Source organism: Semicossyphus pulcher, unplaced genomic scaffold (assembly GCF_022749685.1).
Source record: "Semicossyphus pulcher isolate SPU_LCO1_2020_fin unplaced genomic scaffold, fSemPul1.0.p SCAF_4, whole genome shotgun sequence".
Classification (NCBI taxonomy): domain Eukaryota; kingdom Metazoa; phylum Chordata; class Actinopteri; order Labriformes; family Labridae; genus Semicossyphus; species Semicossyphus pulcher.
In genome coordinates, this window is record NW_027211715.1 from 7,583,951 (window position 1) to 7,598,579 (window position 14,629).

At 40.3% G+C, this 14,629-nt stretch overlaps 1 protein-coding gene across 1 annotated transcript in view; it reads right to left on the reverse strand.

Annotated features, from left to right (window-relative positions):
- LOC138607860 (inactive N-acetylated-alpha-linked acidic dipeptidase-like protein 2) overlaps positions 1 to 14,629 on the reverse strand; it is a 328,674-nt gene that overhangs the window by 146,805 nt on the left and 167,240 nt on the right. Inside the window, exons 9-10 of the mRNA XM_069680514.1 lie at positions 12,583 to 12,770; positions 10,594 to 10,722 (exon numbers count right to left, since the gene is read on the reverse strand). Of these exons, the coding sequence (XP_069536615.1) occupies positions 10,594 to 10,722; positions 12,583 to 12,770 (317 nt within the window). The remainder of the gene's footprint in view (positions 1 to 10,593; positions 10,723 to 12,582; positions 12,771 to 14,629) is intronic.

Genomic DNA, 14,629 nt, shown 5'->3' on the forward strand with positions numbered 1-14,629 from the left:
ATTAAAGAGACATAAGGTAAAGGGAGGGAGAATGGGTGGGAGATACAGAGAGAGACAGCCTCAAAATACTCAAGGATGACTCTTGTTTAGTCCTTTGCTTATTTTACTCGGCGTGAAAGGTAACATGTCAGGGAAAGATGTAATTGAGCTGTTACAGAGTTACGATTCGAACAACCAAAGTGTTAAACAAGGTGACTGAACTGAACTTCATTGATGCTGGAAGCAACCGGATTATGAACTACCAAATAAAGTTCAAATGCCTCAGTTTAGCAATTGTTTGAATTACAAGTCAATTCAAGGCTACAGTATAAGAGATGTTTTTCAACTGTGTAAAGGAATCATCTGGACTAATGAATCAAGTTCCCTGAATACAGGCTAAGCATTGCTATTTAGAAAAGTCTTGTTATATTTCACTCTGGAAATGAGAAATACACTGACACATTGTAAACTATATGAGAACTGGAGAGGTGCCAGTTCCTTTCCTGGGCACTGTTTAGGTGCCCTTGAGCAAGGCACAGAATCCCCCAGCTGCTCGGGGCGCACGTCCATGTGCAGCCCCCTCACTCTGACATCTCTCCATTAATGCATGTTCATAGGGTCCTGTTTGTGCATGTGTGTATTTCGGGCCTATGTTCGTGTAGCATGTTCGTAATAACAGACGTAAGATATTTAATTTCCCCTCGGGGATCAAATAATCTCCTTCTTCTTCTACACATGCTGACAATCTGAGTTAACAAGAGCTAAGAAAGAAACACTCTTGAATAAGAATGTTCATGTTCATGCACTAGAATTTCTAACTTACTTGTCACTGAGAAAAGAAGAGTCACTGTCTTAAAACTAAATGGTAAACCATCAATCATTAAAGACTATTACCAATATTGATACTTAAACTGATTACCACTTGTACTTTCTTTGCCACAGAAAGATTGCATTGCAATGTGTGAACGTGATGCGGAAACATATACCTCTAAATATAAAAAGTTCTGGCAACTCATCAACCAAGTCATTCATGAATTAATTAATTTAGTTGTTCATGTTGCCCATGTTCTCTATCTGTTGGGTGTAGCTTGTTGCAGCTGCAAAATTTGTACCCAGCCACCAGCACTGTCTGTTAACTCACTTTAAAGCCCAAAAGAAACAGTTTGGATTAATAGTCTCCACCTTCACTTTTATGGCAAACTAGATACAAAACTTTGCTACCAACAGAAAAAATGCCATCCCAGAATATGACCTTCGAGGATGTTGTAGAAGAGGATACATTTTGCAGTGCTTTTGCTGACGTGGATTATTCAAGTGTACAGCCTAAGGAGCACAGCAAAGCCAAGGCTTTGGCTGCTCTTAAGCAATGCATCCTGGCGCTAGTAGGCATTGCCGGCAATGTCTTCAGTGCCCAAGGCCGATCTTAATCTGTTAAAACTCACTGAAGTTACAAAGCTGATACCAATAAACAAGTATACTCACATATATTGCTGCTTTCTGGGCACAACTTCCTTATTGTGTTGAGAACTTCCTGTATGACAGGAAAAAGAACTGACAGGCTGCTATGACTAAATGTCCAACAGGTGCATTCATTTACCAAATAACTGGCAGGCAATCCTTTTATCTAGTTAGGTAAAAGCAGCTGCGTTTTAGCAGCTGGGGGCGCAGTGCGGTGCGCCTCGTGTTTTACAGCCTGCATAACGCGGTCTGTCTGATCGGGCCCTTAGTCTACAGTATCATTTAAGGTAATTAGCTAATGTATAATGTACTATAAAACGCACTGTATATTATACATCACCCAGATGCTGTATAATGTTGGTTCCTACTCACAGTAAAAGAAAAATAATTTGAACTTTTCTCAGTAGTAATTGATACAATGATTGCTGAGTGGGTTAAAAGTCAACCTTGCAGAAGATTGCCCACAGAGAAAACAGTGCACTTAGGGAATAGGCATTGATTAATCCTAGCTAAGAGCAATTATGTATATTCAAGGTCCATAGGTTATACACAAATTAAGCTGTAATCTGTCTTTAATTCATTTTGGGACCATCTATTAAGCAGCAATAAATCTCATGAAAGCTCTAGCAGCGTGACTACGCCGTCCTCCACCTCTTACAAACAGTAAGTCTTACAAGGCCTCTCTGCAGACCAGGCAAGCTACAAACTGTGCTGGATGAATGCATCACACCACCGCACCTGACGAATGCCACAGCCACAAGTAATGACAGTGCTCATTCTTCACCTAACACACATTTTCATATGCGCTCCTCTACTTATGTTCTGTCGCTGTGATATGAAACTGTGATGGAGGAGCCACGCTGACAGTCGCATAAATACCTTCTGAGGCCGAGCAGCTTCTCCTCGTGATGATGCATATTCATGGAGCCCGCCGCTGCCACACAATGCATTTCCTGACAATACAAGAACTGTGGTAATTCAAACATATTGCAGGCGGCATACTATTTCAAACATTATGCCAAGTGTGCTGTCGAACCAGCTCGGATTGCTGCACAACCATAAAGTCAGGGACTCATTCTGGTGATTTATCGTCAGCTTCTTTTCCACTGGTTTTTATGTGGGAAAACATATAAATTAGACACATAAATTAGAATTCATTGCATACCTCCTAATGTGGTTGATGTTCATATTTACCATTTACAGTGTGATTCTGGAGCCGGGCAATTGTCATCCCTTCTTCATGTTTGAAAGCCTGTCATGGCGTCATAATTCAATTAAAGTATAAGCCATATTTTTTTCTTTTCAGCGCATAGTCTGAGAGCGAGCACGAGAGGATGGTTGGTCCCAGTGAAAATAAACTGGGTTGAAAATACAACATATTGGAAATGTGCAAAGATCTATGGCAACTGAGATACATTGTGTGGATGATTTTAATGATGCCGGGTTATTGTTCTGGAGTAATGGCCTTTATGAGAGATTTAAGGATCATTCCAGGTGGATGAGGTTGGAGTTTTCAGACCAAACTAGTAAGTACATGCTAAAATATAAGTGTAGTAATTGTTAAGTGGTAAATTTTTTTTTCCTACATTTCATCCGTGACAAATAACCTTTCTTTACTTCTGTTCGTAGAATTATGACTGACCTCCATGCTGTACTTCTGTGTCCCATGTACAGCGGGGTTCATTGGGATGTGGATTTGATCCAATGGACCGGCTTAAAAGCTAAGATGCCTAAACAGGGAGCAGAGAGACACTGCCTTCTTTACTCTGCATGCATAGATCATAAGCCAAAAAACAATCACTACTATTTTTTTGCTTGTCTTTTCATTTAATCTGCTCACAGCCTACCGGTCCAATAGAATGTGGACTGTAAATAAGAAGTGGACAAAGCCACCATGACTTAACCAGCCTTAAGTTTGGCATTCTTGCCATCACCATCTCGCTTTTTAAGAAGCCAGAAATTACTATTGAATGGAGACGCTGGATACCCTTCAATAAGCATAGTTGAAGCCTAGCAGACAGCTGGCAGAGCCCCCCTATGCCTCAAAGTGGCTTCATCGCTGCATATATGTATACCTAACTAAACTACTCTCATAAACCATCATGCCAATTAAACAAGCTTAAAACAGTACGTTGTAATTCTTCTAATGACTCTACATCACATAAAATAATGAACTTTTCCCTGATATGATGTAGCTGTAAAAGACTCCAGTGAAAACTAGGCATAATCCAGTGCAATTGTATCTCATTGATATTGAAAAACTGAAGAAAAAAGGATGAAAGGATGTTGCCAGTGATTTACATTACTACTTGGCATTAAAATTGACTGCTTGACACCTTTTTCATAATTTGTTTTAGTTTCCAATTGTGGACATACTTACAAAACTTGCTTAAAGTTGTTGATTCTGTTGAGAAAAGTCTGGACTCTATTTTAGATTCCCTGAAGTTGCCTTTTTGTCTCAGTCTGACCCAGACATTAAGAAACAAAACAGGCACTCCGGTCTAATCAGGGATTACTCACTTGAAAGGGCAACATTTACGCCTGTTTATTCCTGAAAGGATTTGGAACTAAATCCGATCAGTATGCCAGGTTCTACTGACGTCAATATGGTACTATATGGTGGAGACAGCTTAAAGTAGTTTATAGAAAAAAAAAGTTATTCATATCTTCCTCAGAATGAGTTACACATGTTTAATCTGTCACTATGGAGATATACCCTGGTGTATCTGCCTGTGAAACACTTGTGTGTAACAGGTAACAAATTCATCTCTTGATTCAAACTGAAATAATGAAGGCCTCCAGTATGGCGTGTGGGAATGTGTTTCATCAAAGCTCTTCTTCCACCACCAGCGTTTATTGTGAGGTTGGAAAATCTCTCTAATCACATCAATCAGCTTGACTGATTGGGTGGGTACACTGGATGAGAGCTTGTACCACTACTTTTCACTTGACCTATTAAACCCTATGTGAAGACAGCAGCGGGGAAAATTGGCTCACAAACTGGCAGTGACATTTTAAACCTTGTGCTGTATTATATTAAATGTTGATGTAAATAAGAAAAAAGAATATTAATGAAATGAAAGTTGTTGTTTTTTTTTACTATAAGCACCGCCTCGTTTTAAACCAGTGAGAGAAGGGGAAGAAGACTCTCTTGTGTGATATTATCAAATGATTTTTACGAGTTTGTGTAGGACCCCTTCGGTCACAGTGAGGAAACATAAGTGAGAAAAAGGTTCACAGCCTGCACTGTATCAACATCTTTCCCTAAAAAAGAAGCTAAACCAACAGCTGATGTATCCCGGGCCGCTCTCAATGTCCCACAAACAGGCTAATTCTGCTCAAATATTTATCCACTTGTAAAGTTGGAAAATATATATATTTCAGTCAGACAACTCTCGGTGTGATAGTTTGAAATGTTTATAGCACCAACAGAACATAGCTTGTGTTTCGTGTCTACGCTCCGCCCCCATCACTCCACACAGATTTATTTCACATGCAGAAATATGAGGAGTAATGACATAATATGTTAAACCCTCCTATACGGAGCCTACAGGTTATGGGGCTACCACTTGGAGTGCGGAAAAAAAGTTACAGTCTGCATATTCTGGCAGCATTCCCTGAACATATGTGGCAGTACCATTTATCACTTTAGCAGATTTAATTCTGGAATACAGGGTTGGATAAGATGGCTGGGACTTTCTATAAAAAAGGGTTAAATAACAGAATAATTAAGATGCATGTGAATACAAAATATAAATATCTCGGGAAATTAGCTAATTACTACAATATACTGTTATAATTAATCCTGTGAGCTCCATATGACCAACATATGGAGGCAGTATGGACTCATGTCACAATGATTTAAGGCCTATTGAGTGCAGGACACATGGTAGCCTGTACTATAAACAACTTAGGTCCCCACACAGAGCTCCTGGGGTTTAAATCACACCACAGCAGTCAGCTAATGTTGAAGAATGCCATTACACTGTGTCCACATGTGCTTGCGTACACAAACACACAGCGGCACAGGTCCATGACCACTTCTTGGAGAGAGGGCAGATGACAAATTTGCCACTCTTGTCTTTTTTCAGTCTAACAATGCACTGTCCACTGATGACCATTTGTTTTCACATGGAGGTACCTGCTACAAACCACCCACGCTCAGACTGGGGACCAGACACACGTACATCCCTGGAACAATACCCAATTAAAGCACAAGCTCCTCTCCATTTGTTTTGTATTCTTCTAACCAACAAAGCTTCCCCTGCCGCTCTCTTTCCGCCCTTGTTTCTTTTCCACTTGCCGTCTTTTTGTCTACCTACCCTCCTGTTGCCCTCCCCCCCCTCACGGTGTAAATCCCCTACAAAAGAGGTATCTAGTTGTGTTATAATTGGTTCCCAAGCACCCATTCCAAAACTATCAGTGCAGCAGCATCACGATTTGGAAGACAGGTCCCAGCAAAGTAAGATAAGTAGGAAGTATAACAACCGCTGCGCAAACATGATTAACGACATGCTTAGACCTCTTTCTAAATATTGGGAGGTGGGGAGCGTATACCTGGGGTAGCTCTGAGACTCTTGAGATGATGAATAGTGTGATAGAGTGTGCCAGAGATACAGCTGCCACCGAATGGACAATTAGGTACAACGAGGCGAGGCGAGATGAGGTGGGAGGGTAAGTAAAAAGCAAACACTGAGGAAGGGATTGTTGGAGGATTCTTTGCTTTTTACAGTGTTGCTATGTAGATCTGTAATGATGCATCTGACCCTTTTGGTTTGCTAATAGACACTCTTGTGACCGTGTAGATTCTGTACACAATACTGAAGTGGCTACATGGAAACTGTTTCTGCTGTTGTAGAGAGTGTCCTACAGAGATGTGTCGCAGCACCAAAAGGCCTTTGTAGCCGTAGGAACATCGGGCCATATTTCAAGTTAAAAGTTCAAGTTTGATTACTTATAAGCACATTCGACTTATAAACACAGCATTCAACCACTTCTGCTTACATTACTGTTTGTTAGTGTCAGACATTATGTTAGAAAGGCATTGAATTCTGGTTCGGAGTAATGCTAGCTAATTTACAGTAATGTTAATGTAGTGTTAAGTAATGTTAGCTAGGAATTGGATGAATGCTAACGTTAGCTGCTGGGACTTAGACATGCTGTCTGATTTGAAATATGGCCCTAATTTTTCAGATTTTCACAAACTACTATCTATTCAGTTGCTGATCAACACAGAAGAAGATTTTATTTACTCTGCTTTCAAATGATAACGAGTAATTTCTGGTCGTTTTCTTTTAATCTCGACTTATTTTTCCCGTTATCGCCCGTTGTAACGAGTTCATTTCAATTGTTTTCTTTCAATTTCGACTTATTTTTCTCATTATCTGGAGAAAACGTCCAGAAATAACTTGTTATCACTGGAAAACGGAGTAAATAAAATATAAGGATGCATGTTCGCTGAGGGCTTCCATACAGAAACAATGATATTTTGATTTTTTTCTTTTTTTTTTTACGTACAACAGTGTAAGCATTTCAGCTTCCCACCCTGAGAGTGACTTCAGAGGAAAATAGCTGCCATGGGAGTGTGGTGAATGGTTTAACTTTAAGAGCTATCTATGGGTTACTTCTAAAAATTCAATTACTTGTTACAGTAGGGCTGTGACACTAACCGCAATGCCGCAGTTATGTGACGTAAACTGCAGGGTGGACCCAGTGACCCAGTGACTGTCATCACCGGTTTTTGTTTTTAATATCGCAGACCTGTAGCTTGCCTACTTGAAATCCCAGGTTCAATAAATTTACTGAAACTGAAATCAAATGTGAAAGGTCCAATACAAGCAGTGAAGCACCGTTTTTTTCCCTTCACTCAAACGTCACACATCACATTCACAGGTTGCGGTGGCGGCACGGAGAATGCCATCAGGTTTCAGGTTTGCAGAACAAAAATCAGGAGAAGCAGCAAGTGAGACACGTCAACGCTGACCCCAAGAGAGTGAAAGAACCTACGTCAGACACAGGCGGTAAAAAAGGCCAGTATGCGTAGCAGCGGGAGGAAGCGCAAGGGGGCGGTTGTGTTTCACCACGGTTAGATAAATTCAGTACTGTCACAGCCCTACGTTATAGTATTGTGTACTTTCTTTAGTTTTTTCTACAGGGTATTGGGTTTGGACCATATAAACTGTCAGTGAGATTTTTACACCTGTTCCAATGCAGCAGCTATTCTTGCTTGATCTCCAAAAGGCAGCTTTTCAGGCTAGAAAGCCAGAACACTAAAATTTACAGGTTGAGTTGATGAACCATCAATTAATGTAGGCATATGGAGTGATATAGAGACAATTAGGCACTAGGTAGCAAGATTTGAATTGAAAAAGTGTCAAGTTGAGTGAGAAATTGTCCTTGGGCGACGAAGAGAAAGCCAATCAGATTGAAGCACGGTTGTACAGGCGTCTGGAAGTGTCCTCTCTCCTACAGCAGTATTTACAGCAGCACTAATGTCTCCTGGGTATTCATGACCAGAAGAATGATGTCTGAGCATAAGGTTTATGTAAACCACGCTGCCACAAGCATGAAAAGTTAAAAATGAAGGCTGAATAAATGAATTAGAAAGAAAAAGCAGAGCAGGAGCAAAGTTTCAGATACGAGCTCACATTGTCTGAGTTTTCCACTTTCTTTGAAAGATATTTCATTAAAGAACATCAAAAGTTACTTTCTCTCGGTCTCATTTTTCTTCCTCTCCTAATATGGCTTTGGCAGAGGCTGTCTGTAGATTCATTACAGTTGAATGTCACAGGTAGTCTGGACCATTCCAACTAATTAGTTTATGGTATAGCAGGGGGAATAAAGGGACACTGTACTGTTCTGTCTGTCCACTCATGACCTCTTGTACCTGCCTGGATGACTGGCAGGAACATGAATCTTCCCTGAGGATGGATGACTAACCTAAAGACACAAATAAAAAATACTCTGTAGCATACCCTGAGGAGACAAAGAGAGAGACGGCAGGAGTGAAAGGGAGATTTTAATGAGGAAAATGAGCGGGTGGGGAGACGCAGTGCTTGCAGCTGATGAAAGAGGAGATTAAGAAGTGATAGAGAGAGAGTGAAAGAGCAAGGTAGGGAGAGAAGGATGTGGAGAGAGGGGTGTAGTGCTTAAGGGAGAAAGGGAAGAACAAAAAAAGAGGTGGAGGAGGCGGCAGTGGAGGCGGAGGAAGGAAATGAGAGAAAGTGACGGTGAGGTACGTTTTTTTTATTTTATTCAAAAGGCAGAAGTTTTCAAAGTTTAAAGAGACGGTAGAAGTTAGGAAGACGATGTCTGCGAGGGTTGAACATGTCTGCAAAACACCCCCAGGTTGGAACGAGGAGACAGTTTGGGAGGCTGAATCATAGAGCTGCTTTAGTTAATCAGTAAAATGGCCATTGCAGATTGTGTGTGAATATGAAGCGTGGGCTGGGGTGAGAGTGAAGTTAGTTCTATTTAGATCACATTGAGAGTGTCATCCTCCCCCTACTGACAGAATAGGTGACACACTTTATACAATAGTCACCGTCTCCCCTTTTCTTCTGGTTATGCTTCTCTCATTATAGTGTTAACTATTATGTCTGTCTGTTATAGAGAGCAAGACTGTGTAGAGATAGATGAATGAAAAGACAGCACAGAGAGTGCCCGTGTTAAACACGAACCCGGAAAGACAAAAGTGGAGCACAATTAGGAGCAATAAGGACTGGATGGGTGAAGAAGTCAACAGGGGGATTCGTAACAGCTGGGAAAATGTGAGTAAGAAACTAGCCCGATTATTCTCACAGAAACAATATGAAATACAGTAATGCTAAATAAAGCTTTTCCATGTTATTTCAATGTGTCTCTGACACTCTTTGGAGGCCACGGTGCACCAGCAGGGGCTTGGATCCGAGCTGCTGCTAGCTTGCGAAATTTCTTATGATGCCAACTCTGATTTAACTGAAAAAATGACTGTGTCCTGAGTCCTTTCTTATAAATAATAACATCATACAAAAGATTAAGCAAGTTTTTGGCTAACATTTTGCAAACTTGCTGAACATGCTTAATATAACTGAACTCTTACCTTTATGGTCAGAATGATGTATGAGCACTCGTGTACTCAGCTGTAAGGTGGTGCACACACAATTTTAATGATGATGCAGGAGCAATGTCAAAATAAGATTACGAAGAAATCATCATCATCATATCTGCTCATTATCTTTTGAGCACATGGACTCAAGCATACTGTCGCTTTCCAGTGCCTACATTTTATTGGTACTGTGCATGTGCAGTTCTCAACAGAAATGAGAAGGAAGCGAGATACAAGCTATTTCAAGATTTTTCCATCTTAATCTGGACAATGTTAAGACATTATTTTAGAGTGTGTGTGTGTGTGTGTGGGGGGGGGGGGGGGGGGGGTACAAAGTAAAGAAAATGTCAAAAAAAGAAAATGTCAGCTTTCCATCCTTCTTCAGTAAGGAGGCCTAAATCCAGACATAAGAAATTGCACTTATTGCAGCTTACTGGGTCAGTAAAGGCATCACCCAAATTTAGACTGGGTATTTTCCATTTGGTAGATCAACAGTATGATACCTGTCCCTTGCAGTCCCCATGTTAAAGAGTCCTTGGGAAAGAAACTGAACACCAAATTGCTTCCAAAGGCACAGCCATCAGTGTCGAAATGTGTGTACATGGTTAAATTAGTACTTTGCATTGCACCCTCTGCCTTCAGTGTATGAATGTGTGTGTGTGTGAATTTGACATGAAGTGTACAGCACTTTGAGTGGTTGGAAGACGAGAAAAGTGGTATGTTAAAAATTGCGATTTACATTTATTATTAAATGTACAGAAGAAAATGAAGGCTGGTACATCTTCAACATCATTACATCATTAGCTTTCAGAACAAAGTTTATTGTTAATCTTAAATAGCTATAGTTGCCGTAGTAACAATTCTATTAGCAGACGTAGGAATAATATTGCAAATGAACTTTAAGGTAAAATCTTTATGCCAACCGTTATTGAGTATTTTTATTTGACACTAATTGCACTAATAGTACCATTGTAGGTAGAAGTCACATTGCTGGATACACTGTACTTCATGCATTGAGTCGCAGTAATATTAGTAGCCATAGCAGTGCCTGTAGTGGCAGTGATACTTACTCTCTGTATATCTGAAGTGAGTTGCAGCAGTGTTGGAGAAGCTGTCGCTCTGAGAGTTTCTGTCCCTCTAACAGGAGAGTTGAGACTGATGTAGGCCACTGCACTGCTCCTTAGGACGACACTGTTATCCTGAGGGGAACACACACACACAAACACACCGGTTTACATTACTACACGCCCAATGAGATTCATAATTGTGTAATTGTTGTAATTCAACTCGACACATTATCATTAATATAATTATCTCATGTCCATAAAAAATGTTCTTTCCTGTCCCAAGGATCAAATTATTGTCCTTGGCAGTGATTCTTTGTCTTCTATTGTTGCTAGCAATGCCATTTAATCTTAATGAAGTTACATTATTAAGATGGATGGAAGAACGCCACCTTCAGCTCAACCTATCCAAGACTGAGCTCCTAACAATATCCAGCTTGGACAAAAATGAACTCATACCCTCTAAGTCTGCCCGGAACCTGGGCGTCATAATTGACGACCAGCTAACCTTTAAGGTTCATGTATCCTTGATTGCTTGGTCGTGTCGATTTGCCTTGTACAACATCAAGAAGATCCGACCCTAGCATGCACCACAACTGCTGGTACAGGCTCTCGTAATATCATGCATTGACTACTGCAACTCCCTACTGGCAGTACAAGTGCATGTACATTCAAACCTCTGCAGATGATCCAGAACGCAGCAGCATCTGGTCTTCAATCAACACAAAACAGCACGTCACTGTCACTATTCATATCCTTCCACTGGCTCCCAGTTGCCGCTTGAATTAAATTCAAAACCCTGTTGCTTGCTTAAAAAACAGAAACAAAAATGGCTCCTGCCTACCTGAAAGACCTCATCCAGGTCTACACTCCCTCCCTCCAAATACGTTCTGCCAATGAAAAGCGGCTGGTACTCCCATCACAACAGGGCCCTAAGTCGCTAACTAAGTCGCTAACTACTCCTCTGTAGTCCCCAGGTGGTGGAACAAGTTACCAAACTCCATTTGGTCCGCAGTGTCCCTTTCACCTTTAAGAAGAAGCTAAAGACCCAGCTCTTTCATGAACACCTCTGCACTTAATGATATTGATGCCATTGATGATGGCGACATTGAAGATGCTGAGGATATTGATTAGGATATTCATGATGATGATGATGATGACTATATTGACCTTGTTGATGTTGCTGATGATGATAAAACACCCTATACACTGCCTGTCGGCACCTGTATCCGATCACACTTGAAGCTGTTTTTTGGCACCTACTGACTTTGTTCCCTCCTGTCTTGATCGTTGCTGGTGTTGTATTGGACAAATGCTAAATGAAATTGTAACATTGTAAATTGTAATTGTAACATTTTAAACCTCAGTTCCATGCAATATGCACAAACATGTCATGAGTTCAAGGTTTTATTTTAAGTTTGTTTGGAGTCATTGTCAGGGAAACTGTAGAGTTATAAGACAAAAAGTCAATCATAAATGAGACCTTTTCAGTGAAAACAACATGGTCTGATTGCAGCTGCAGCAGGTTGTTTGTCTAAAGTGACCTATATAAAGAGATTGCAGTAAGAACACCCACTGATTTGATTGGCTTGCCTCTGTTTTCTTATAATTAAGAAGTTAATTAGTTAGTTAATTGCGGCCACTTACGTTTGATATATTATGGACCATTCCACCAGGTACTGAGGTGTCAATACCAGCTGTTGCACTGACCCAACTATCATTTTCAGTAATGTGGTTGTTAGCTTGCTAAACGCAAACAAGCGCTAACAGTATTGGACAAACAGGAATTTTTCTGCAAGGATGAAAAGGTTTCTATATGTGTATGATGATCCCCACATAGAAACTGTATTATGGTAAGGTATAAATGTCTGTTACCGGCGCCTTTTTTCACTTATTGTGTTGCTACATCTTCCTTGGGTCAGATCACTCCAAAAGCTTTCACCTTTTAGTCCTAAGCTGACATTTAATAAAGCAGATGCTCTTATGCTTGCTGACCTTTCCCCACTCAAAGGACCCAATGTTCCCCAGGGCTGAGCCTCCCCAAGAGCAAAACACGGTGGTGCGGTCCGGCACCCAACCTCGTTTGGTCTGATCTGTCAGCGCGGCGATGAGCTGATTCATAATAGCAGAGGCCCCGCCTCCCTGGTCGCTGTCGTGACGACTACCAACCAGCACATAGCGATCTGAAATCAGATAAAAGGAGAGTTTATCTTTTTGTAGTTGGATATTGCTACTAAAACACATTAACTTTACATTGTTCTCTTATGTCAACAATTATTGAATCAAAAACAAACACACAGTTATCACAGCAATGTTTTCCATCATATTGGTTTGCATTCATTCGACCCATATGAAACCGGTGCCCAGCTCTTATCTAAGCAGATGCAATGCTGCTGTCACATGATAAAGGTAGTGAATGCTGTGCGACACTGAAGTACTTTAAATAGGATGTTGAATAAGCAGATTTGTAGGAAAACTTGAGCTTTAAAACGTTACCTACAAAAACAGAAAAAGGCATTTTGGGAAATGGAGGAAAGCCTTTCGGCAGAGCAGAATTTCTTTTTATGCATCACTCCAATAATATTCTATCCTTTCAGGTTAAGTTTTCATTCAGTAACAATAAATCTAGAATGGATTCCCAACAGATACAGATTTAAAATTCAAATGCAGTGACAAGTACATGGCATTATATGCTCAAAGTGTACTGTGTACTAATGGTGCTATTGCAAGGCAAGTGTGTTTAAGCAGTCCATGTGCGCTAACAGAGACAGCTGTAGCTGAAGGATGAATAGGTCCTTTATTAGCATTTCAGTTGGTTCCCAGGTCCTCTTCTGTCTATGTGTCCTTGAGCAACACACTGAACCCTAAGTTGCTCAAAAAGTTGCAATCAGAGAGAGTGTGTGTGAAATAACAATTTGCATGATATGATGGATTTTGTGTATCTGAAATGAAGTTGTTGAACCTCCCACAGCGACCTGATGGCTATTCATGTATTGTAATGAATTAGATCAGTTTTACCTTGGTGCTTTAAACTGAAGGGCCACATCTCTTCATTAAATGATTCATTTTCTCACATGCGCCATCAGTTATTGAGACTAAAATTTCCCTTTAATCTAACATGGTTTCAACATGTTTTTCACTTCTTTTAATCAAACTCAAGCCCTGCTCCTGACACTCTGAAAAGCATTTGCTAGATGCATCTGGTTGAAGAGGTCATTATAACAATGAAAACGTAAATGCTGAATAGAGATTTATAAAAAGAACATCTAGAATCCTGTAGTGAGGTAAATGTATTACAAAATAATATTCAAGGAAAGTGTCTGTTTGGTTTTCCAAGGAAACACATTCACACACAAACATGCATGCTCCAGGCTTCTTGTATGCCTTACGTTCTCTACAAAGACAGAGTGTTAAGTATGGATGCACAAAGCCGCTTCCTGCAGGCGAAGAGAAGAACAGAGCAAACCTCATCACTCCAACACAGAAAGCTGATGACTTTGTTTGAGAAAAGAGGTGCTTAGAGAAGCCTGCTAGCTTAGCCTCAGAATCTGACAATGTATTATTGCACTGAGAGCAGCTTCCAGGGTTTGTTTTAGCCCGGAAGCTGCTCTCAGTGCAATAATATGTTATTACTGTTAACGGCTTCGAATCAGTCATGTGTGAAAGTGCAATTTGCTGTATGTTTTTATATTGAATTGTATGTTTTCTTCATGTGCATGTTTACTACTCAAAGAGTGATCAACAGCTTCCTCCCACAAGCTGTTAGGATGCTGAACTGCTGATCTGGAATATGGACACTACTGCGCCTTAGTCTCAGTCAGAGTCATAGTTCTATTTTCAATTATTTATTCTTATTGCAATTCTTTATTCTCATAGTCATTTTAACTTTTTTTTATTTTCTACTTTAATCACAGGCTGCTGCTATGGACATTTTATTACTGTCACTTTTATTGAGTCCTAGAGAAACGCTCTCTCGTTTTGCTTACACTGCTGTTATACGTACAGCCGAATGACAATAAAGTTTGATTTGATTTGATTAACA